Raw genomic sequence first — 20137 nt, 5'->3', positions numbered from 1 at the left:
CAGGAACGGAGCCAAGCTGGCGGAGGCTGCTTAAGGTAAAGTAGCTAAGGTATTGCACAGCAAAGATCTGCCTGTCCTCCATGCACTCCACTCCTTGCACCTGCCAACTGACGTCGGGTTCCACTCACACTCCATAAGGTAGCTGCAGCCTGCACCCAGCACGCACGCGTCCCTGCGTCGCCCGCCACACTTCTCCCCTTGTCCTCCGCATTTTACTGCGTCCAACAACGGCAAACTCCGTCGCCTCCCACCCGTCATCCTCCTGCAAAGAGGCAGAAGCAAACAAAGTAAGCATAGGTTCGCGACGAAAACGCGAGACACCCCCACAATCTTGGCATTGGTTGGCATCTTTAAGTTTCCCAGGGAATACTATACCTGTAGCTTGGCTACCTGTGACAGCTTGTCTCGCTTGGCGAACGATCCCTGGGAAACAAAAACCCAATCGCCTCGAACCCCCAGCACCAGAACCAATGGGAACCTTCATACAAACACGCTCACCGTAGCTGATCACCATCACCACAAGACCCAAGCAGCGGCGTCGGCTCCGGCCATGCCTCAAAAGCGGCCTGGCAGCGCCGAAAGCCCCATCTCGACCAAGGTCAAGCTGCCCAAGTTTGAACGCGACACGGAAGACTTCTCGAGCGTTGTCAAATCCAAGCTACAAGCCTACACGCGCACAGGACAGGCATGCGACCGATGCAAGGTGTGTAGCCTCTCCTTTCTTATTTGCTGGGTAGTTGCACCAGGCAATGGCCAGGAACCTCTACTGAACCCGCTCTTGGCCCTTCGTCGCAGGTCCGCAAAATCAGATGTGATGCCTTACCTCAAGGATGCTCCCATTGCGCCAACCAGAACCTGGAGTGCTTCGTCACCGACAGGGTCACGGGTCGTACAGAGCGACGTGGCTATATACAGGACCTGGAACGCGAGAAGACCGACATGTTGAATCACATCCGCGCACTGGAGAAAGTGCTTGAGAACAATGGCATCGAAGTTATACCGTGGAAATGGGGGCCTCGCGACGAGAATTACCCACCTGGCGTCATGTTTGACTCCATGGGATACCCAGTGGTGCCGCCGGCTGAAGCTGGCAAGAGCCAGTGGTCGCGGGTCGAAACGGTTTGGACTCGCAACAAACTCGAAACAAAACCAACGAGTATTCCTTCGTTGTACCACATGCCCCAGCCCACGGCATCGTCCAAGACTTTGGAATCGAGGGCCTATGATGGCTGCCCGGGCGTCGGTTCTGACTTCGCGCCTTTGAGCTCCATCAAGGGAACGAAGCTGTCCATCCTCGGCACGACAGTTGATGTAACATCCTTTCTGGCCCCCGACATGGACGACTTACCTACATCTGGCGCGCCGTTGTACAACCGGTCTGCCCAGGCCTTTATACAATCCGCTTACAGGTTGAACCCGCCATTGCCCGCGGAGCTACCACCTCGGAGTGAGGCTTTCGAGTACGCCGAGTGGTACTTCATCATCTGCCACCCGTTCGGCCCGATCCTTCACAAGCCGTCGTTTATGACCCTTCTTACACGCATATACGACGATCCGGCCTTCGTGGCCACCTCTGCGGAGCTTGTTGTTGTGCACATGGTCTTCGCCACCATATATTTTCAGTACGGTGTGCGCAATCCTCAGAACCTAGAAAGACACAGGCAGCTCGATAGACTTGCCAGTCAGCACTACCACTACTGCCTAAACAAGTTCTGTGACCTGGAAGCCGATCGGACCATCACGTCTGTACAGGCTCTCCTCTTGTTGGGCTTGCATATGCGCGGATTTTCAAAGCCCGGTGGTGCCTACCTGGTTAGTTACTCTGCTTTTGCGAAGGCCATCGAGTTGGGTCTGAACAAGGCGGCGCCTGGTGTACTTGACGGAAGTGTGCTCAATCTCGAAACGGAACTTCGAAGTCGGGCTTGGTGGTCAGTCCTCGTCCTGACTACTGCGCTGAATGGTCACCTGGGTAGGCCAATGGTCGTTACTATGCAAGACTTTGACGTGCCCCTCCCGACACCCATTCCGGAGGAGTGTCTCACGGCAGACGGAATCACGGACCGTTCACGAATTGGTGAATGTACCTACTGGGTTGGTTTGGCGATATACCAGATCACGCCAGCGTATATGGACCTCTATGCGAATATTTACAGCATACGGCGGGACCCGAGACGTCATGCCGAGGTCGTTGCGCGTATCGAAGAGCAGGTTGCTAAATGGAAGGAGGAACTTCCTGCCGAGCTGCGTGCTGACGACGAGGAACAGGTCAGCCAAAGTGGGAAAGCGAAGCTGTTCGCCCTCATCGCCCGTGGAGTTTATCTCGAATTGCGGCTCATGCTGAGGCACCCGTCTGCGTGCCCCTTGGTAGACCCAGACTACCAGGCCGAGAATACGCGCTTGAGCGAGGAGATGTCAAGGGAACTTCTTGACCATGTCACCACTGTTCTTAAGCTTAAGTCTGGAGACACGACGTGGTATCAGATATCTACATACGTTGCCGCCGTCTCCTGCACTCTGGCTGCCAACTGGGAGAGGAGATTCAGCATTACCCAAGAAGAGGTTGCGAGATTAAGGCGGGAGATGAACAGGTGGCTTGGCATCATCGAAGAGACCGGAAAGTCCCTCGGTAAGTTTCAAACCTAGGACAACCCCACGGATTCCGCTTTGCGCCTCGAGACAACAGCTGATTAAGTGAATGTGAACAGGGTCCCAGGTTGGCGTTTGTGCCGACATCAGCAAAATTATCAATCACACCATTGCCGGGATAGAAGCGGTTCGCAGGGGAGGTTCGCAGTCGGCAAGGTCTTCGGTAAAGACTTCATTGTCTGACGAACAGACCCGAGAGCAGCGCAAGCCATCGCCGGAATGGTCGCGCGTGCCCAAAAGCCGGTCAACTCCGGTCGAAGCTTCCAGCGCCGGAGATATGAACGGCAGCTGTTTTGGCAATACTAACACAGTCTACCAGCCCGTCACAACCTTTGAAGATCACAGTAATTCCATAACAAGTGGTGCCTCAGTGCCGCCGACCTCACTGGGGTTTGATCCCAACATAAGTCTCTACCATACTGGTACAGGCATTTCTACAACAGATGCAGGCCCAGATGCCACCCATCAGCAACAGCCTAATCCATTGGTTGCATTCGCATCACAGGCGACACAGCAGTTAGCCAGCTTCCACAGCCCGAGCGACGAGGCAGTGACCAACGCCAACGAGTCTGTCACTGCCCTCAACACCTGGTCCGGGAACAAAAATTGGGTCGATTGGACGTCTGCCTTGTCTGATTGGCAAGATAGATGTAGTGCAAATACGCTACTTCACCTTGGAGGGTCTGCTCACCAGCCTATGAGTCAACACCAGGCTCAGCAACAGCAATTTGTGATGAATGGTCAGCATCCTCACCCGACCGATATTGGTGGATGTCTACCTGTTGTGCCTGTTACTTCGGCTAAACAGTGGCCTTTACTTGTTTTTAATCACGACGGGACATCTCTTGGCTGAGAGCTACATATCTAAGAATTGCCTCGATATGTTTCATTTGTTTTTATCTAACGAATATTTGAGATCATGTTTCTTTACGGTTTGGCACTTTCTCCTTAATATACCCGGGCAGGTCCACAGGACCCCCAACTTGTTACATACTATACAATCATTTGCTTCAATCTAAGTTTCTTTTGTTTTTAAACAATTTTTTTTTTTTTCAGATGGCGATGCAAACGTTCCCAGGGCGTCCCAGGGCCAATCCAGGTCTTGTTAACATGGAATGCTAGCAAGTATCCGGCCGGGTTAGAGCCAAGAGCTCAACGCGGCGCTCCATCTGGGATCAGCTCTAAGCGGAGCTACTGGATGTTCCCTGCCCCACCCCCACTACAATGACGAGCTTTTTCAGCAACACTGTAGGTAGAAATCTCAATCTCAAAACCATCAAAGTCATGGGTAACGTATGCGATTCTTGAAAAATTCCTCGCCAATACAAAAAATCAGACGAGATTCACACCTTACTCTTAGCATCTGAATCATAATCCTCAGCGCCGCCCAAGCAGACCGGCAATATTATGTCCGCTCCTGCCATTGACCCCGCAGGCGGCGATGGACCTGCCATCTCTCCCATCGACACAACAAACTCAGACACACCAACGACCACACAGCTCCCAAGTCTACTCTCGCAAATACCGCTAGAGCACATCCCGAGCACGCACACAGTTCACGCAGCGCTTTTCCGCGATGTCTCCAACGCTGCCCACCTGCACTCACAGCTTCTAGCCCGGAACCCGGCTTTCGAGTACGCGCTCATCGACGCGTCGGCCGTTGCCAGTACCGCACAGGTACTTGCGGCTGTGTTCAGGGCCTTGACGGCGCTTCTTGGGGGTGGGCTGCGCACACCAAACGTGCACTCTGAGACGGTGTTCTGTCTTAGCCCCTCAAACAATGTGCGTTGGTACTCCACTTAGGTCGACCTGGTTGTGGGTTTGACGACAGAGCTGACAATGCGCGTGAGGTATATTTAGATCACGGAAGCCTACAGGAGATTTGGTATCTCGCCTTCTACCAAGGACGTCATTGTCATCAAGGTCCTCTTTCCGGCGGAGGACGCAGAAAATGCCGCGCCCTCGCCGGCAGATGTTTGGGCGCACCTGTGTGCCAACGTTCAAGGCACTGCGCTGCCGTTCACAGACGAAAGCATCAGCCCTCTGATAGATTGGGCCAAGGTCCGCAAGTACTACAAACTCAATGCTGCTCCTGCACTAGCTGGCCTCAAGAATGAAGACATTAAGAGGAAGGAGTCTGAAATGTTGATCCTAGGAGCCATGGCTCTGCGAGGAGTCTGAACAGCTCAAGAGAATGCTTCTCTGTGGATTCCACCATGCAATGGTCATCTATACAGCATGGACATTCGTCTCTGACTCACAGTTGACTGTTTTGGCCAGAGTCTCTGGGAATTCTGAGAGCGAATCGCCGGCGTTTCCACGGCGCGCTCTCTTGTCTCCCGCAGCCCGCAACTACAAAGCTGCGTCATTATGGTAGCTCAAAGTCCAGGACGACCACTTCCTTCTTGTCATCTCGAACACGCCTCGTAAACACTGATAACACTCCGTCGCCTTCGTTCAGCCTTCGAATGTCGACTAGGGGCTCTCCTGATAGACCATCGCCCTGCCATATGCGCTGGTACTCTGCATAGCCGTTGGTCTTCAATGCCCTCAGGATCGTTAAACCCAGAACGTTCGAGTCCGGGAGGATAATAAAGAGATCACCAGACTGGCTGACTGCAAGCCTTCCGCGTCTGCCATCTGCAGTTATCCCGATGGAGCTTTGTTGCCATTGTCCTGAAAGTGTAAATTGGTCGGTCAACGACGTCACGGTCGGGGCCAAGGGGAGCATTATACCTTTCTCATGTTCTCTGTAGAAATGGCGCCATTCTGCCTTGCTGGAACCAGGCGAGCATGTCCTGTTCAAAACGTGGACGCCCCCATCTGGATCGACCACCTGGCTCTCCTGGTTCGTCAAGCCCGATCCTTTGGGAATCTCAAAAACCACCAACCCAACCGCATCCGGCCTGACCCCGGCCGCCTTGTCACTTCCCAAATCCGCCACGGTCTGGTCGTGCGTGTTGCGCCAGGTTCGCCCACAGTCATCACTGTACGCATAGCAGAGGTTGTGATTATTTTCGGCCCCGTTGGGTCCCGCCTGCTGCTTATGCTTGGTATCGAGCGGGTCATCCCAGCCTTCATAGTGGACGAAGCCGCGGTAGACCCACGTGACGTGCAGGCGGCCACTCTGGGCATCGACATCCATGCCGTGCACGTAAGGGTTGCTCTGCACGCCCACGAGGTGTGTGCCCACAAGCTCGAAGCGCGCCACCGCTGCGCGGTAGACGTATAGATGGTCATCACCGAGCCCGGCCTTGCCGGTGCGGAACGACATTAACATGTCTTGACCGCGGCCTGAGTTAATGAAGCGCGGATACGTGACGTAGCCGAAGTGCTCATGGGTGTTGGGCAGACCGGGTAGGTGGTCCAGAGTTGGGGTGAATAGCTCTGCGTTCCAGGTGAACCGTTCTGGGTTGATGGCCAGACCTTGGACCGATTGGCGGTATCTCAGGCTTGAAGTCACGAAAATGCATGTCGGGGTGAAAGGGGTCAGCCCTTTCACCTTCTGCCTCACCAACGTACGCTGAAGAACAACCTTGGTGGCCAGCTGCAACAGATCAATAAAACAATACACAATGAAAATCAAACTCACACATCGCAGTGGTGGTCATATGAAAGGTGAATAGTGCCGTCCCCGACACAAATGCCCATCTGCACCGTATTGTGTCCATCATCAACCGTCTGTGAGTAGTCCTGAAGAACCAAAACCTCCCATGCGCTGGCCGGGAGCTTTCGGCGAGCCACGTGCACAAAGACCGGCTCTTCGGACCCGGGCAGGGGACTGTAAAAGACGGCATATTGCCAGCCGGCGAGGGAGACCACGGCATCCTGTTGAAAAGCGGCGCCGTTGAGCAGACATTTGCGCCGGGGCGGGTCTCGGCCGAGAACAGTGACCACGGGGTCTGCCAGGGTAGTGGTTTCTGGGGATGACATCTGTCCCTGTTTCAGTATAAACGTTTAACTCTTTGAGGAAAGGCTGAAGACAGGACGACGCTAGGCTGTATAGTTAGCCTTGGCGTGCGTTTTGCTTTTCGTTTTCGGGTCGGTTGGATTGTTCTACGTGCTTCGGTTAGGCGTAAACGGTTGTACAAAACTCGTGGTATACGAGCGAAGGGGCTAGTTGCCGCTTTAGTTGGATTTGAAAGAAGCCAATCATGAATAACAGAAGGGATTTTCGTTGCAGCTTTTTACCTTTGAGCGGCACACGCGTACATGCAGCGAAGTAGCTCCGCCAGACGATAACCGTGACCCAAGCGTCAAAAGCGTTTATCACAAATTGAACTTCTTCGTTACCCCAAGAATTATAGCTTGGCAGGCGCCTTCTGATTCGCGGAGCGGGGATGCAAAATTTCCGTCTATCAGAGCAAGGGCTTTCGATGTGGAGGAAAGGAGGGAAATCCCCGTCAGAATCTGGGGGGTTTTTCGAACCAAGACGGCTATTTTTTGTCCGAATGATATTAAAAGTTCTTGTACCTGTGTTTGATTTCAGATCTGCGCACCTATGGGAGGCTCGTCGTTTGGCGCGGATTCTTTACACAAAATTACTGGACGTCGATACTTTTTCTACCCCTCCTTGGGCAGATTGGGTCTTGTTGTGATTTGATCTCATAGTAAATCTCGAGGAAAGTTTACAAGGTATTGAGAGCTCCGCTCCACACGAATCGACTTGCCTCCACCAAGCAAGGTCTCGCTTCCCACCGCCAAACAATCGCGCAATCCATGTCCACCCCCCCCCCCCCCCATTTTCCCCAAATTTACCCCAGCTTTCCCGCACGGGGAAGCAGTTTTTGTTTTTGCGCCCACAATATTTCCGCTTTAGCTTCCGCCCGCCCGCACGCTAGTGGTGGGCCAGCCTAGCAGCCAAGCAGAACAGAAATAAACCCCCCCCCCCCCAAGCCTCCAAAAAGACCAGGCAGAGCGCCAAAATAATACCCACACCTTAGGCTAAATTCAAAGGCTTCAACACAATTTGGTCGCTTCCAGTCTTTGTTAAGCTTTCGAAAGCCGAGTCGAGTCGATTTGAGTCGGCACTTGGCAGAGGCGCCAAAATGGTGTCTTTTGTGACCCGTTTATTTCTGCCGGGCGCATTTTGTGTTTTTTTTTTCTGGGCAAGCAGGACTCACTCGACTGCAAGCGGTGTGATGGGTCTTCTCCCGGCTGACCTCCCCGCTGTCGTGTTGGATACCAGTCATGATGGTTTTTTTAAAAAGATTTCACCAACGAGACCCCAACCGAGGATGCAAAAAGGGTCATCTCAGCTCAGCAAAGCGTGTCATCTGTCGCCTCGGACATGGGTGACGTGCAGAGCTGCCCAGCCACCAGCTGGGGTCATCTTTTTGGTGTGATTCCCAAGAAGAAGGAACGGGCGCTGGTTCGTGGAATTATATTTTTTCCCCTCTGCCCCTCGACCCTGGACCTACTAGAACTAGGGCATTGTTACTCAGCCAGAAATCTAGATTGTACTTTTTTTTTTTTTTTTTTTGAAGATTTGAGCTGAAATTTCTTTTGTCCAGGCTGTCTTGGAAACGCCGTGGGTTTTCTCTCTGGAGCTCTGCTTCAATTTGTGAATTGACTGATTGTAGTGCCCTCAGACTAGGGCAGTGCCCATCTTCAAGCGCAGCAGTGGATTTGCCAAAGGCAACTTATCTGTGCGGTCCCGAAAGCGAACCATGGTTCTCTATCGTCGCGTATGCAACTCAGATATTGCGGCTTCAAAACCACTGGTTGGGTCTAACAGTGGCCCACTCAGTACCACTGCCATCCTTCTATCTAACCAGAAAAAAAAAGAGGAAAGAAAAAGATCCTTGAAAGAGCAGGCAAGGGTGTATCTCCTGCCGGGTGTGCCGAGTACCGCAAACACCCACATGGTGTCTTTCCCCTCATCAGAACCCCAGGCCAAGTGTCAATCACTCCACGAAGCCAAATGCTTCGTACCCCTGAGAGATGGTTCATGTGGGGAAGCCTGCAAGAACTGCATCGGGTTTGATTGCAACCAAGCGAGCCATTTAATGATTGAAAATGTTGTGCTTTCCCCGGGCCCTTAGTTTTTTTTTTCCCTGTCTTGATGAATTGTTGTCCATTGTGACATTTTGCTCGCAGTTGGTGCCAGCCTTCTTTGCGTTCTGCTTCGCATTGTTGGATTTTGTTCTTGTTTGCTGTTTGGTTCCGTGCGACTTGACAAGGCAAAGAAGCCGCCCTTTTCACCTCGCATAGTCAGTTTGAAGGGACTTGCCTTTCGACCTCGTTCAGGATGGGGAAGGCGTCCGTGAAGGTTCTGCAAAAGATCGTCAGGGTATGTTGCATATCATCAACCCACGACTTGGGAGGCAACTCTACTTGCAATATCTGCTAACCTTGAGAATTTCTTTTTTTTAGAATGATGCTATGCACACTGATCCCCCCGAGATTTACGGATGGCGCGTGTATACGCTGGCCATGTCGGTAAGTTTGATCACTTTTTATAGTCAAAGCTCAAAGCTTCACCCCTGAGAAATGTCTGACATGAAGTGTTGTGTTGTAACTGTTTTAGGCATGCTTCGGTGCCATGTGTTTCGGTTGGGATTCCAGCGTCATCGGCGGTGTCATCGTCCTGGACGCGTTCAAGGCGGACTATGGATTGAGCCCGGACAGCAAGGACTACAGGTCCCAGGATCTCGCGGCCAACATCGTCTCGACGCTGCAAGCCGGTTGCTTCCTCGGCGCCATCGTGGCGTCGCCCATGACCGACGCGTTTGGCCGCAGACGGTGTCTTCTCGGCGTGGCCGGCATCATCATGATCGGCGTCATCATGCAGGGTGCGGCGTCGGGCAGCCTGGGCGCTCTCTACGCCGGCCGGTTCGTGGCCGGGTTCGGGGTGGGAGCGGCATCGTGCATCAACCCCATCTACGTCTCCGAGAACGCGCCCCGCGCCATCCGTGGGCTGCTCACGGGCATGTACCAGCTCTTTATCGTCACCGGAGGCATGATCGCCTTCTGGATCAACTACGCCGTGAACCTGCACCACCGCGGCAAGACCTCGTACATCCTCCCGCTCTCGGTCCAGGGCGTCCCCGCCGCCCTGCTCTTCATCACCATGTGGATGTGCAAGGAGTCCCCCAGGTGGCTGGCCCGCAAGGACCGCTGGGAGGAGGCCAGGGCGGTCTTGTCTCACACCAGAAACCTGCCGAGCGACCACCCGTACCTGCAGGAGGAGATGGCCGAGATTGCCGACCAGCTGGAGCAGGAACGCCGCCTCGTTGGTGACGCCTCGTGGCTCCAGCTCAACAAGGAGATTTGGCGCCAGAGCATCCACCGCAAGCGTGCAATTATCAGCATCGTGCTCATGATCTGCCAACAGATGGTGAGTTTGTGCCGACCGAGTAAAGGGGCGCTATAGAATTATGACTAACGCAACGGGTTTTCTCTTGTTACAGACTGGTACCAACGCCATCAACACATACGCCCCCACCATCTTTGCCAACCTCGGAATCAAGGGTCTCGACGGCCAACTGCTGGGAACTGGTGTCTATGGTGTGGTAAGTGACTAGCGGAGGAGCTCTAAGGTGTAAGTAAGCTAGCCACAAGACCGTCGGAACTGACTGTTTTCTTCAACCCTCCCATCCAGGTCAAAGTCATCTCCTGTATCGCCTTCCTCCTCTTCATGGCAGACTCCCTCGGCCGCAGACGTTCTCTCCTCTGGACCTCTATCGCCCAGGGTCTTGTCATGTTCTACATTGGTATCTACGTTCGCATCGCACCTCCCAAGGACGGTGACCCTGTGCCTCCGGCTGGTTACTTTGCGCTCGTCTGCATCTTTTTGTTTGCCGCGTAAGTGAAGAGCTAGCTCTGTTTTCTGTTTATTTTCGTTCCAACCTTTGTTGAACCGGCAACACTAACCCCTTTATTCTTCCTCGACAGATTCTTCCAATTCGGCTGGGGCCCCGCCTGCTGGATTCTCGCGTCCGAGATTCCTTCCGCCCGCTTCCGGTCCATCAACGTCTCGTACGCCGCCGCGACGCAGTGGCTGTTCAACTTTGTGGTTGCCCGCTCGGTGCCAGTGATGCTGATCACTATAGGGTAAGTAATCTTAGGTTTTTTTTTCTTCTTCTTTTCTTGAGTGATCACTCATAGTCTGCCCTTTGTTTCCTTTTTTGCTAACTCTTTTTGTAATGCAACAAACAGTGGCAAGACGGGCTACGGTACATACCTACTCTTTGGCAGCTTCGCCTTCACCATGTTCTTCTTCGTCTGGTTCTTCGTTCCCGAGACCAAGGGCCTGTCGCTCGAGGCCATGGACGAGCTCTTTGGTGGGTCCCCGTCGGGCGAAACCCTCAAGAATACGCAGCTCAGCGAGAACGCCGACGAGACCACGGTGGTCCCCATGCCCCCAAAGCAATATGGCCTGGCCTAGTCGCCTGAGGCTGATATATACATGGGAACCCCGTCAAAACTCGGCATTGGTCAAAACATTTAACATTCGGGAACTTAAAGCAGCGAGAAAGGGAATAAACTCTTTTGGAATATTAGCGAGGAGTCTCGAAAGAGACTCGGACAGCCTTGAGAATGTGATTTTATGTACAGTAGGCAATGCGGTTTGTCCGAAGCTGATACCAACGGAATGGCCCCTGGTGGCTTTTTATCCCTTTTCAAAAAGTGAGAAAGCCCATTCATAAATTTAATAAAGCCTCAGATAATTGTGGCCACGGCATGGCAGAGTTCCAATGATCGTGCCAAGGTAAAAGCAGCTCTATCTTGCGGCTGCCAAAGGAGCAAGAGAGAAAGTAAGGAGAGCACGAAAAGAGAAATACATCATGTTTTATTACACATGTGTTGGAACCGAATTGACCAACGCAAGAAGCGAGGAGAGGCCCCCAAATATACATTGTTATATGTACCCGCACGGTGGTATAGCCACCTATATATCTCTCTTCCACCATGTGTCAGATTCAGATTCAAATTCATGTTGCTGTATCACCTTTCTCGCGTCGACATTAATGTTCTTGGGTGGGCACGGCTCTGATTTACTACCGCCCGTCCACGTGGCCTGGCAGGCCTGTTTTGTAGTTTTAATGACGCAATGCTTCCAAGCTCCGTCCTTTTCGTCAAAGGTCAAATCTCCGCCGATCTCAACATAATACCGCATCAACGGTATGTCCTTTCCTTTGTAGTGAATCCATACAGTGAGCTCGCAATGATCTCCGTATTTAGGGTTCCGGACGGAGGATTCGGCCTTGACTCCGCTAGGGCCTGCAGCGATCACGCAGGGGAGCATGGCCAAGGCGGCGGCCGCCGTAGCGATACAACTTTGAAGATGCATCGTGAAGAGAGAGAGAGAGAGAGAGAAAAGGCAGTGTTTTGAGAAACAGGTTTTGCTATTGTAAAAGACCGAAAGGTTTAACCTGAAAGTTATAACCAGTGGTAAGAGTTGCAAGAAAAGAAAAGTGAAATTAAGGGTACAAGACTACAAAGGCAACTAATCAAAAGGTTACAGCTCATTTGCAAATTGGTAGGACCTTTCTTATATAGATCGCCATTGATCATATTATGCTTCGGCGAGTACTTTGAGTGGGGACCGCATGATAATAATATCAACAGGAACGAAAAAAAAAGAAAAAAAAAGGGGGAGAGGGGGCCAAAAAGGAAAAGAAAACAAAAAAAACCTAAGGCAAATGCAAAAAAGACACGAGGAGGGATATTGAAAAGACTAATATTAGATATGCTATATGCTAGGAACTTATTGATCTACCTTGAGGGGATGCATGGCAGAATGCTTTATTTTTAGCTAGATGTAGAAGATGCGCAACTGATCGACTATAAACCTAGTTCAGTGCATGCATTTCCGGGTGTGTTTTGGTCAGTCACGTCTTGGCAACGCAAATACAGCAGCATTGAGAATGTCATTCTTTAAATCATTGTTGATCACACTTGGGTTGCTTACCTAACTATAAATCATGGTAAGTAATCATTTGTCAAAAGGCACTCAATTCCAGGTATTCCAGACATGGAATTGCGACTGAACTTGGTCACCTCTTAGAGGTACCAGGAGCAGTTCACCCGTATATACATAACAAATGCACAGTCAAAGCAGAAGAGAATGAATCGAAAAAGTTGAGAAACCCCCTGATAAGCTATGGTATTTGGCTAAAGTATAGATAGACTCTCTCTAGTTATAGAATAGTCTAACAACTCCTCATCTTCAAAAATGCCAATCACAAACTTTTAAAGACATCCCCAAATATCTCCCGGCTTTTCAGGAGATTCAGGACCCTCAGTCGCTCGTTATCAAGATGCGCGGCATCGCTGGCCTGGCCGCACGGCAAATGTGCCGCCGGCGCGGCAAATTCCTTCTCCAAAAATCGAATGGCGGGAATGGAACCGCCCTCGCGGATGTACAGGGGCTTCCTCGTCTTGGCCTTGGTAGTTGCCGAAGCCTCCACCCCGTCATGGCTATTGTCGCCATCCTCCGCACCCTGCTCCTCATTCGCGTCCAGACCCCAGACCTTTACCACGGCGTTCTCGAGAGTCCTGAAGATCTCGTTGCTTGGGTCGCCCAGCCATGGCTCCGCCTGGTTGTCAATCCGCATGCTGAGCGAGTTGCTACCGCCCAAGCTGACGAATTCACTTTCCAGCAAAGACCTCAGCGACGCCGCCACCACGTCGACCTCTTGCCCCGGGACCAACCGCAAAGATATGTTCGCGCTAGCATGGCTGCTGACCAGGCTTCCGTCCGGACCCGACACTTTGTATCTGTGGATCGTCAGGTTGGGCTCGCGCCACCGAGCCATCAAGCTTCGCTTCAAAGCCTCAGCCGGCCCGTTCTCCGGACTGCGCTTCATCAGGATGGATGCAATTGCATCGTATCTCTTCTCCTCGTGGGGGGTGAGCGGCAACACTCCGTCGTAGAAACCTGGTATCATCACCTTGTTCCCTGGGCCCTTGAGCTTGCTAAGGAGACAGGTCAAGTCTGACAGCGGCTCCGCCATCATGTAGGAACCATCAACGCCGGAGTGAAGGTCCGGGTGTGGTGAGTCGACGCAGACCGTCGCGTGCAGGACACCTCGGAGGCCATAGGTCAGGCAAGGCGTCTCGTCGTCCAGCCAATAGCTGTTCGCCAATAGTATGTAATCCACGTCTCCGATGAGATCGCGGTTCCGCCTTACGGCTTCCTTGAAGCTCCGTGAACCAGACTCCTCCTCGCCTTCGATCAGAAAGACAACATCCGAGCGAAGTTGTTTGGCCTGCATCAAATCTGTTACTGCATACAAAGCCGCCATGATAGGGCCTTTATTGTCTGAGACACCACGCCCGTACAGGTAGCCGTTGGTTCCAGTAAGTGTGAACGGGTCTGAGGTCCAGTTGCCTTTCTTGGCGTCGGCAGGAACCACATCGTAATGGCCGTAGAACAAGATTCGCTTGCGCTTTTCGGCAGGCTCTTGATATCCAGAAAACTTTGCAAAAACGACGGGGTTGTGGAGGTTGTTACTGTCACCACTTGATAGCATTTCTACCTCGGCTCCCAGCCTTTTGAACAAGGAGCAGAGGAACGTGGCTCCTCGGCGGCAGTCTTCTGCATATTCTGGGCGTGAAGATATGGTCTTGTAGGAGACAAACTTGCGGAGAGAACGCAACAGCTCGTCTTCAGCCACGGCCTTTTGTTCAGTCGCCCCATCTATGCAGTCGTTCACGCGCCAGACGCATACGTTGTCGTCATTCGCGCCGGTGATGAAAAACCGCTCGCCCTTGTGGGATGTGGCTGCCGACGCGAGAATTTTGCCATCGTGAGCAGTCCACCGGCTGAGACAGCGGTATTTGTGGCTAGCCAAGTCCGACCCGGGGCTGGCGTCACGGTTGTCATTGACGGTGCTGTGTTTCTGCGCAAATTGTCAGCGACTCCTTCTCTGTTTTGTGTACTAGGCAGACTTACTGTCGCAACGCCGTTCGCCGCGGCACTCCACAAGAGACCCCATCTGATCTGTAATGTCATGACATCTGCGTCATGTGCCTTGATGACGCGCAATTTCTGCTTTGTGTCGAGGTCCCATAGCTCTATCACTCCGTCAAGCTTGCCGCTATATAGGAATGACCCATCAATAGCCAAAGACAAGACAGACTCAGCCTCATCTGTGCCCAATACCATTATCTCTTCTATGCCCTCCTCGGCGCCGGTCTGTACACTGCCGTCGGTAGTCTTAGCGTGGTGCGCTAGTCTCCAAAGCTTTATCGTGCCATCGCCACCTCCAGATATAAGGACGTCCTCATCTTGTCCGACCCGTACGGTCGGGCCCCTGGATATGAGCATGCAATAAACGTAACCAAAATGCGCAAACTGATGGATTGCACCCTGTGATATCTCAAGGACGGACTGCGCCTTGGGGATCATCGAGAAGCGATCATCGTTGCGCCGTGGTGTGCTCGTGCCCCCGACTGCCTTGGAATCGAAGAAGCGATGGTATCTCCGGTCCGGGTGCTGAGCAGACTCATGAAGAACGCGGGCTTCTGGGTCGTTCAGCCGAACCCACTGGATCGAAGTGTTCTGTGCGCCAATGTAGACGGTGTCGTTCTGGGAGGAATAGGCCACGCTAAAGACGTCGCCAACATCGTGGGAACTGTATATCTCGTACAAGCGCTTGAGCGTGCGCGGACACCACACGCTGATAATGGCATCGCCGGCGGAAGAGAAGAGGAGAGACGAGGGCCGCGATTCTTGAGGTTCGGAGGCGTCATCGGAAGATGATGGTTTTGTTATGTCTTTGTCGGTCGGCGACGAGAGGAAGAGGCAGAGAACGCTGCGCTTGTGGGCCTGGACACGTTGAACTAGCTGGAACGTCCCCAATGACCAGACCAATATTTCGCCATCATGAGTGCCGGCGTATATGAACTCGTCGTTGACAGCAAGTGCCAGAACAGAGCTATCATGCTTCAGCTGGTGGATACGTTCTGGACTCTGCAAGTGTGCGGGGAAGGTTGTGGCCAGGCCATTCGAGGGCGGTGACGTCGCCGACGAGTTGGCCGCCAGCGGCATCCCGATTCCAGCTGATGGACGAGCGGAAGATGTCAGTTTGACGTCAAACAGCGGGGAAAAAAGAGTTGAATGTATAGACCGGAACAATGGCGTGATCAACAAAATATACAGGTTGAATGGGGAATGGGAATATTGAATTAGTCTGCTTCTTTTTGAACAACTGCTTTGACAGATTTGATCGATCAATGCAGGGACCGCTGGCCCAGCCGCTTGACCCCGTGAGTTTGGGGGACCCCACCCATCCACCATGTTTAGCTCGTTCATCCGAATGCTTGACATCCTATGAGTGAAGAAGAAGAAGGACGAAAGTCGGTGCAAAAATCTCCGACCAGCTTGATCGAACCTTTTCTTTGGGATGTGGAGAGGTATCTCCAGTGAAAACATAACCTGTTGCAATTGACGACAATCTGGCGAAGGGCAAGCCGAAAAAGAAAAAAGGAAATATTAAAGCTCACAGTGGGGAGGGTCGACCGTGCCATTGGGAAATGCAGCTCCGTGAATCGCTCCCAGATCTGCCAAACTCAATTTCTGCCGTCTTTCCTCGTCAACCCTGATCCTGTGACATCCCTGACAGTCGCTCTCTGTGGCTTCTTCGTGCTCCTCGCGGTTTCTATCCACATGGTTGCTCGAGTGGTAGTCGTCGACCACACCCATTTCGTCGTCGATGCTGAGAGGATTCGCTTGTGATGCAAATGATGAGCTGCGTCTACCGCCTTCAAGTCTCCAGACGAATGCGTTGTGGGGAGCTGGTGACGGTTCTCGGCAATTGGGCGAGATTTGTATCAGATGTGTTGTCGCCATTGCTTTCGCTGTCGCACTGACCGATGATGCGATCTCTGGACCAGCGATGGCATCATGCCTGGCGGCCAGCGGTGGAAGGTCTGACACAAACCTTGCACGCCCTTGTGTCGTGGACTATGTTGAACAGGGGAGGCAAATGTTTCCCTCGTGATGAACTAGAGCAGAAGCAACAAAGCTGGATGCAAGGCTTTGAGAAGCAAGTATCACCGCTTGCCGTTTGGTCTATGAAGTTCTTCGTGCGAAACAAGTATGAAAACCAATTCTTACAGAAAATAGAAAGATACTGGTATTAATTTGGGAATGTTAAATTCAGTAGAAAATGGGAGCGTAAGCCAAAGTGCGCGCCTGCGTAAACGGCACATCTTGCTCCAGACCGAGTTATGACACATTGGCATGTCCCTTTGTTGAGCTAAACGACCGGGTGGCGCTATTGAATATCCGTAATTGCTGCCCAGCCAAATAGCATATCCGTACTTTGATAGGTAGGTACGCCCGCCTACTTTGCTTCACCGCCGTCGGGTCCTTGCATATTCCCCTGTTTATCAGTTGGTGATACACGACGGACCACCGACTACGGAGTACTGGGCTTCCATGGAACAGGATGTAGTACTGGATTTGTACTTTGGGCACGTGTCATTAGAGTCATGGTTGGTCGTTACTTTCCAAGGCATGGAACCCGCATCGCCGACACATTGATGTGGAATGGTGCGCGTCTCATCAATCAACATATTGACGCAAGGTTTTCCATACACGAGCAAGACAGGAAACTCTCTATGGACGAGGTGTGACCTTTGGGTTTCTTCCTCCCGGGTTGGTCGGCCTGCCGGGACCGGAACAGAAAAGGGTGGGGCCGCCGTTGACGCACGGGCCACCATCCGGGCTTGCCGTTCTCCATCCCTGACGAATTGCCAGAACATTTTTTTCTTGCTCTGAGATCATCAGCCATCGCAGAAAGCCTCTCCTAACAGCCTCGGAGAATCAACCATCCCAATCTTGCGCAACGTCCACGAACCTCGGCGAGCCGACAACAGCCAGCGATACAACTGAGGATAACAAAATCAGTTTTTGACCTAGTCTGCGAACAAAAAGACTTACAATCGCTGCGCTGCGCATCCTGGTTGAGGACCGCGTCGCGAACTTCCTTGTTCAAAAACACTTTCCTACCTTGGACTTCCGTCGACCACAGCCACGATGGATCACACACGCGACCCCTGCCCATGGGTTATTCTCAATGACTTTGGTGGTGCTTTTTGTATGGGGGTAAGCTATGCATCACCGACGAAACTCTGCTTTCTGCTTTCAACTTGGCAATTCAGGACTGACAAGGGTTTTCTTCCATCAACAACAGGCCATCGGAGGTACAATCTGGCATGGTGTAAAGGGTTTCCGAAACTCGCCATACGGCGAGCGGAGGATCGGTGCTTTGACCGCCATCAAGATGCGAGCACCGGTCCTGGGTGGTAACTTTGGTGTTTGGGGTGGTCTCTTCAGCACTTTTGACTGTGCGGTCAAGGGTATCCGCAAAAAGGAGGACCCTTACAACGCAATCATTGCTGGTTTTTTCACTGGTGGCTCATTAGCCATCCGAGGAGGTTACAAGGCAGCGAGGAACAACGCTATCGGATGCGCTATCCTCCTGGGTGTTATTGAGGGTGTCGGTATCGGGTTCCAAAAGATGATGGCGGGAAGCACAAAACTTGAGGTTAGTGGTGCTGTTTCGAATTCTTTTTTAAGCCAAGGTATGGCGAGCTAACAATTTTTTTTCTACAGGCTATGCCCCCTCCCCCAGAAGCCCAGCCGATCCCGGCATAAATCCCCTCCCGAATCATCGACGACAATTCAGCAAACCAACGATAGACGTTCACCACTCTACTCTCCTTTTCAGGCTACTACCTCGGCAGCCGCTGTTGTATATTTTTTGGGTCATTTATGGATGGTGGGTGTTGTATCAAGTGTACTATAACGAACAAAAAGAACCCTAGAGATGGGCTCACACCGCGCAACAATATGCGCAACAAATACATTACAATAATACACAACCTAGGCGATCTACTCATCTACCTGGAGAAACTCTATCTGACTGACAATACTCAGATCCGAATGACACTGTTACTGCCAGCTTGAATCACCCAACTCCTTTGACGCGTGAGCTAATCTGGTCAGACCTTACCGGCATCATTCAGAAAAACTTTGAAGTGCGCCTCGCCATTGGTATCAATCCACGCTCGGAACATGCCGCCACAGTTGTGATCGTGCACAATTTCGGTTCTTGACTCTACAACGCGACCCCTGTCATCGGTGACGATTGCACACTCAATACCAATGATCCCACCTTCGCCCTCGCCCTTCAGGCCCCATCTCTCCTGTGCACTACGCTGAAGCTCTCCCCCAGGGCCTGCAACAGCGCTCAGAGCGTGCGATGACGATATTGGCTTGAAGCGTGCCATGGCGGCGACTGTCCGGAGTGCATCAACGCGCATAAAGCTATCGCCATTTCCGGTGCCTGACCCAGCAAAGGAGCGTGTTGTGGTGACTGAGCGGCGCTGATCGTTGGGGAAAGGCATGCGTAGCAGTGGAGTGGGAAGACAGTCAGCTATCAGACCTTGGAGGGAAGGGCTCAGCTGAACAGCTGGACCAGGCTGTGAGAGCATTTTCTGCAAGCCCTGCGAACCAGTCGGGTCACCAGTTTCAACCCATTCCTCCGCCCAAAATCCAGAACCCGGCGATGGGGTGTCTCCGATGCGCCCAGTCAGCTTGTTGGTGAGCCCACCTGTGCTTGTCGCAACGCATATGACACCGTTGGAGTCCAGCGCTACGGCGCCGACAGTGCCTTGCGGTACGTACTCCTTGGGGGACCAGCTCGCAGAGGCGCGGCCGTTGGACTCACGTTCCCGCTGCAGCCCTCGGATGTGCTCGTCCCACCGACGCTGCGTGAAGAAGTACTCGGGCTCCACCATCTCCAGCCCGTAATGGTCGCGCGCGAGGGCCTCGGCCGTCTCGCCAAAGAGGAGAGTGTGGCCCTGGGCGGATGGCACGTTCGGAGCCGCGCCGCGGCTGTCGTTCACGCTGAGGTCATCGTCTCCATGTTCGAGCATTTCACGGGCAAGCAAGATGGGGTGGCGCACTCGCCGCAGGCCAGCCACGCCCACCGCGCGCTTCGCATGGCCACGGGACACCATGACGGAGGCCTCCAGCTCGTTGATACCATCGCGGGTAAAGACGGCGCCGTGGCCGGCGTTGAACAGCGGGTTGTCCTCGAGCTGCAGGACCGCATGCACTGCTACGTCGAGCGCCCCTGGAAGGATCTGCGCCTGGGATTTTTCCGCCGCTGTGCCAGAGGAGGGCGTGGTCATGTAGGCGTGGGTCTTGGTGACAATTGTCAACAAAGCTTCGCGGAAGGCGCTGTAGCGCTCCGGCGGGAGGTTCTCGGGCGTGATGTTTCCCGCGCCGCCATGGATAATGAGACGCGGGGTCACGAGGCCCGTCTGTTGTTTGTATTCCATCCTCGCACCGTCTAGATGCAGGTTGCTCAACTGAGTATGTCTGCTGAGCTTGGCGCGATCTGATACCTGGGCTCGACACTCTTTACGCCCAGTTTATTACTATGATATGGTCGGCTCAGCAAAGGCGATCCAGATCCAGATCTGGTTCTGGAGCTAGAGCTAGACAAAAGATAGTCTTGCGTTTGGT

At 52.8% G+C, this 20137-nt stretch overlaps 9 protein-coding genes across 9 annotated transcripts; 5 read left to right on the top strand and 4 right to left on the bottom strand.

Moving 5' to 3' along the window:
* Positions 1-144: 144 nt before the first annotated feature.
* Positions 145-3670, top strand: MGG_17669 (uncharacterized protein). The gene is made up of 4 exons (XM_003719544.1): positions 145-287; positions 524-703; positions 796-2626; positions 2706-3670. Exons 2-4 carry the CDS (start codon positions 551-553, stop codon positions 3497-3499), a joined length of 2778 nt encoding a protein of 925 aa, XP_003719592.1. The 5' UTR covers positions 145-287; positions 524-550; the 3' UTR covers positions 3500-3670.
* Positions 3671-3844: 174 nt separating this feature from the next.
* On the top strand, positions 3845-7083 carry MGG_17668 (CGI121). The gene is made up of 2 exons (XM_003719542.1): positions 3845-4428; positions 4507-7083. The coding sequence occupies exons 1-2, from the start codon at positions 4054-4056 to the stop codon at positions 4825-4827; spliced, it is 696 nt and encodes a 231-aa protein (XP_003719590.1). The 5' UTR covers positions 3845-4053; the 3' UTR covers positions 4828-7083.
* MGG_14899 (uncharacterized protein) lies at positions 4976-6855 on the bottom strand. The gene is made up of 3 exons (XM_003719543.1): positions 6838-6855; positions 6239-6579; positions 4976-6098 (listed from the first exon to the last, which is right to left on the bottom strand). Exons 2-3 carry the CDS (start codon positions 6577-6579, stop codon positions 5015-5017), a joined length of 1425 nt encoding a protein of 474 aa, XP_003719591.1. The 5' UTR covers positions 6838-6855; the 3' UTR covers positions 4976-5014.
* Positions 7084-7609: 526 nt separating the features above from the next.
* MGG_14898 (uncharacterized protein) lies at positions 7610-8213 on the top strand (the record flags this gene model as incomplete). The annotated part of the gene is made up of 3 exons (XM_003719541.1): positions 7610-7782; positions 7857-8017; positions 8160-8213. The coding sequence occupies exons 1-3, from the start codon at positions 7695-7697 to the stop codon at positions 8211-8213; spliced, it is 303 nt and encodes a 100-aa protein (XP_003719589.1). The 5' UTR covers positions 7610-7694.
* A 473-nt stretch (positions 8214-8686) lies between these two features.
* Positions 8687-11331, top strand: MGG_04225 (MFS quinate transporter). Its single transcript, XM_003719540.1, has 7 exons — positions 8687-8938; positions 9022-9087; positions 9176-9985; positions 10059-10160; positions 10250-10452; positions 10543-10701; positions 10807-11331. Exons 1-7 carry the CDS (start codon positions 8897-8899, stop codon positions 11033-11035), a joined length of 1611 nt encoding a protein of 536 aa, XP_003719588.1. The 5' UTR covers positions 8687-8896; the 3' UTR covers positions 11036-11331.
* Positions 11332-11539: 208 nt separating this feature from the next.
* MGG_17667 (uncharacterized protein) lies at positions 11540-11941 on the bottom strand (the record flags this gene model as incomplete). The annotated part of the gene is made up of 2 exons (XM_003719539.1): positions 11540-11677; positions 11804-11941. 2 exons carry the CDS (start codon positions 11939-11941, stop codon positions 11540-11542), a joined length of 276 nt encoding a protein of 91 aa, XP_003719587.1.
* Positions 11942-12662: 721 nt separating this feature from the next.
* Positions 12663-17020, bottom strand: MGG_04227 (WD repeat-containing protein). The gene is made up of 3 exons (XM_003719538.1): positions 16102-17020; positions 14549-15657; positions 12663-14495 (listed from the first exon to the last, which is right to left on the bottom strand). The coding sequence occupies exons 1-3, from the start codon at positions 16445-16447 to the stop codon at positions 12834-12836; spliced, it is 3117 nt and encodes a 1038-aa protein (XP_003719586.1). The 5' UTR covers positions 16448-17020; the 3' UTR covers positions 12663-12833.
* A 343-nt stretch (positions 17021-17363) lies between these two features.
* On the top strand, positions 17364-18528 carry MGG_04228 (mitochondrial import inner membrane translocase subunit tim-17). The gene is made up of 3 exons (XM_003719537.1): positions 17364-17707; positions 17796-18149; positions 18218-18528. Exons 1-3 carry the CDS (start codon positions 17639-17641, stop codon positions 18257-18259), a joined length of 465 nt encoding a protein of 154 aa, XP_003719585.1. The 5' UTR covers positions 17364-17638; the 3' UTR covers positions 18260-18528.
* On the bottom strand, positions 18312-20131 carry MGG_04229 (L-asparaginase 1). Its single transcript, XM_003719536.1, has one exon. It carries the CDS (start codon positions 19948-19950, stop codon positions 18607-18609), a length of 1344 nt encoding a protein of 447 aa, XP_003719584.1. The 5' UTR covers positions 19951-20131; the 3' UTR covers positions 18312-18606.
* Between the last annotated feature and the right edge of the window lie 6 nt (positions 20132-20137).

The sequence above is a fragment of the Pyricularia oryzae genome, chromosome 6 (assembly GCF_000002495.2).
Source record: "Pyricularia oryzae 70-15 chromosome 6, whole genome shotgun sequence".
NCBI classification, from domain to species: domain Eukaryota; kingdom Fungi; phylum Ascomycota; class Sordariomycetes; order Magnaporthales; family Pyriculariaceae; genus Pyricularia; species Pyricularia oryzae.
This window is presented reverse-complemented; position numbering and strand designations above follow the sequence as displayed.

What these genes read in the sequence shown, in the direction of transcription:
- MGG_04228 (XM_003719537.1), top strand. Translation starts at nt 17,639, where the DNA reads ATGGATCACACACGCGACCCCTGCCCATGGGTTATTCTCAATGACTTT. An exon ending in GTGGTGCTTTTTGTATGGGG is followed by an intron (nt 17,708 to 17,795) that starts GTAAGCTATGCA and finishes CATCAACAACAG; the next exon opens with GCCATCGGAGGTACAATCTG. An exon ending in CGGGAAGCACAAAACTTGAG is followed by an intron (nt 18,150 to 18,217) that starts GTTAGTGGTGCT and finishes TTTTTTCTACAG; the next exon opens with GCTATGCCCCCTCCCCCAGA.
- MGG_04225 (XM_003719540.1), top strand. Translation starts at nt 8,897, where the DNA reads ATGGGGAAGGCGTCCGTGAAGGTTCTGCAAAAGATCGTCAGG. An exon ending in GAACTGGTGTCTATGGTGTG is followed by an intron (nt 10,161 to 10,249) that starts GTAAGTGACTAG and finishes CCTCCCATCCAG; the next exon opens with GTCAAAGTCATCTCCTGTAT. An exon ending in GTGATGCTGATCACTATAGG is followed by an intron (nt 10,702 to 10,806) that starts GTAAGTAATCTT and finishes TGCAACAAACAG; the next exon opens with TGGCAAGACGGGCTACGGTA.
- MGG_17669 (XM_003719544.1), top strand. Translation starts at nt 551, where the DNA reads ATGCCTCAAAAGCGGCCTGGCAGCGCCGAAAGCCCCATCTCGACCAAG. An exon ending in AGGCATGCGACCGATGCAAG is followed by an intron (nt 704 to 795) that starts GTGTGTAGCCTC and finishes CCTTCGTCGCAG; the next exon opens with GTCCGCAAAATCAGATGTGA. An exon ending in AGAGACCGGAAAGTCCCTCG is followed by an intron (nt 2,627 to 2,705) that starts GTAAGTTTCAAA and finishes GAATGTGAACAG; the next exon opens with GGTCCCAGGTTGGCGTTTGT.
- MGG_17668 (XM_003719542.1), top strand. Translation starts at nt 4,054, where the DNA reads ATGTCCGCTCCTGCCATTGACCCCGCAGGCGGCGATGGACCTGCCATC. An exon ending in GTCTTAGCCCCTCAAACAAT is followed by an intron (nt 4,429 to 4,506) that starts GTGCGTTGGTAC and finishes AGGTATATTTAG; the next exon opens with ATCACGGAAGCCTACAGGAG.
- MGG_04227 (XM_003719538.1), bottom strand. Translation starts at nt 16,447, where the DNA reads ATGGCGACAACACATCTGATACAAATCTCGCCCAATTGCCGAGAACCG. An exon ending in CACGGTCGACCCTCCCCACT is followed by an intron (nt 15,658 to 16,101) that starts GTGAGCTTTAAT and finishes CTCGTCCATCAG; the next exon opens with CTGGAATCGGGATGCCGCTG. An exon ending in CGGCGAACGGCGTTGCGACA is followed by an intron (nt 14,496 to 14,548) that starts GTAAGTCTGCCT and finishes CAATTTGCGCAG; the next exon opens with AAACACAGCACCGTCAATGA.
- MGG_04229 (XM_003719536.1), bottom strand. Translation starts at nt 19,950, where the DNA reads ATGGAATACAAACAACAGACGGGCCTCGTGACCCCGCGTCTCATTATC.
- MGG_14899 (XM_003719543.1), bottom strand. Translation starts at nt 6,579, where the DNA reads ATGTCATCCCCAGAAACCACTACCCTGGCAGACCCCGTGGTCACTGTT. An exon ending in TATGACCACCACTGCGATGT is followed by an intron (nt 6,099 to 6,238) that starts GTGAGTTTGATT and finishes CGTGACTTCAAG; the next exon opens with CCTGAGATACCGCCAATCGG.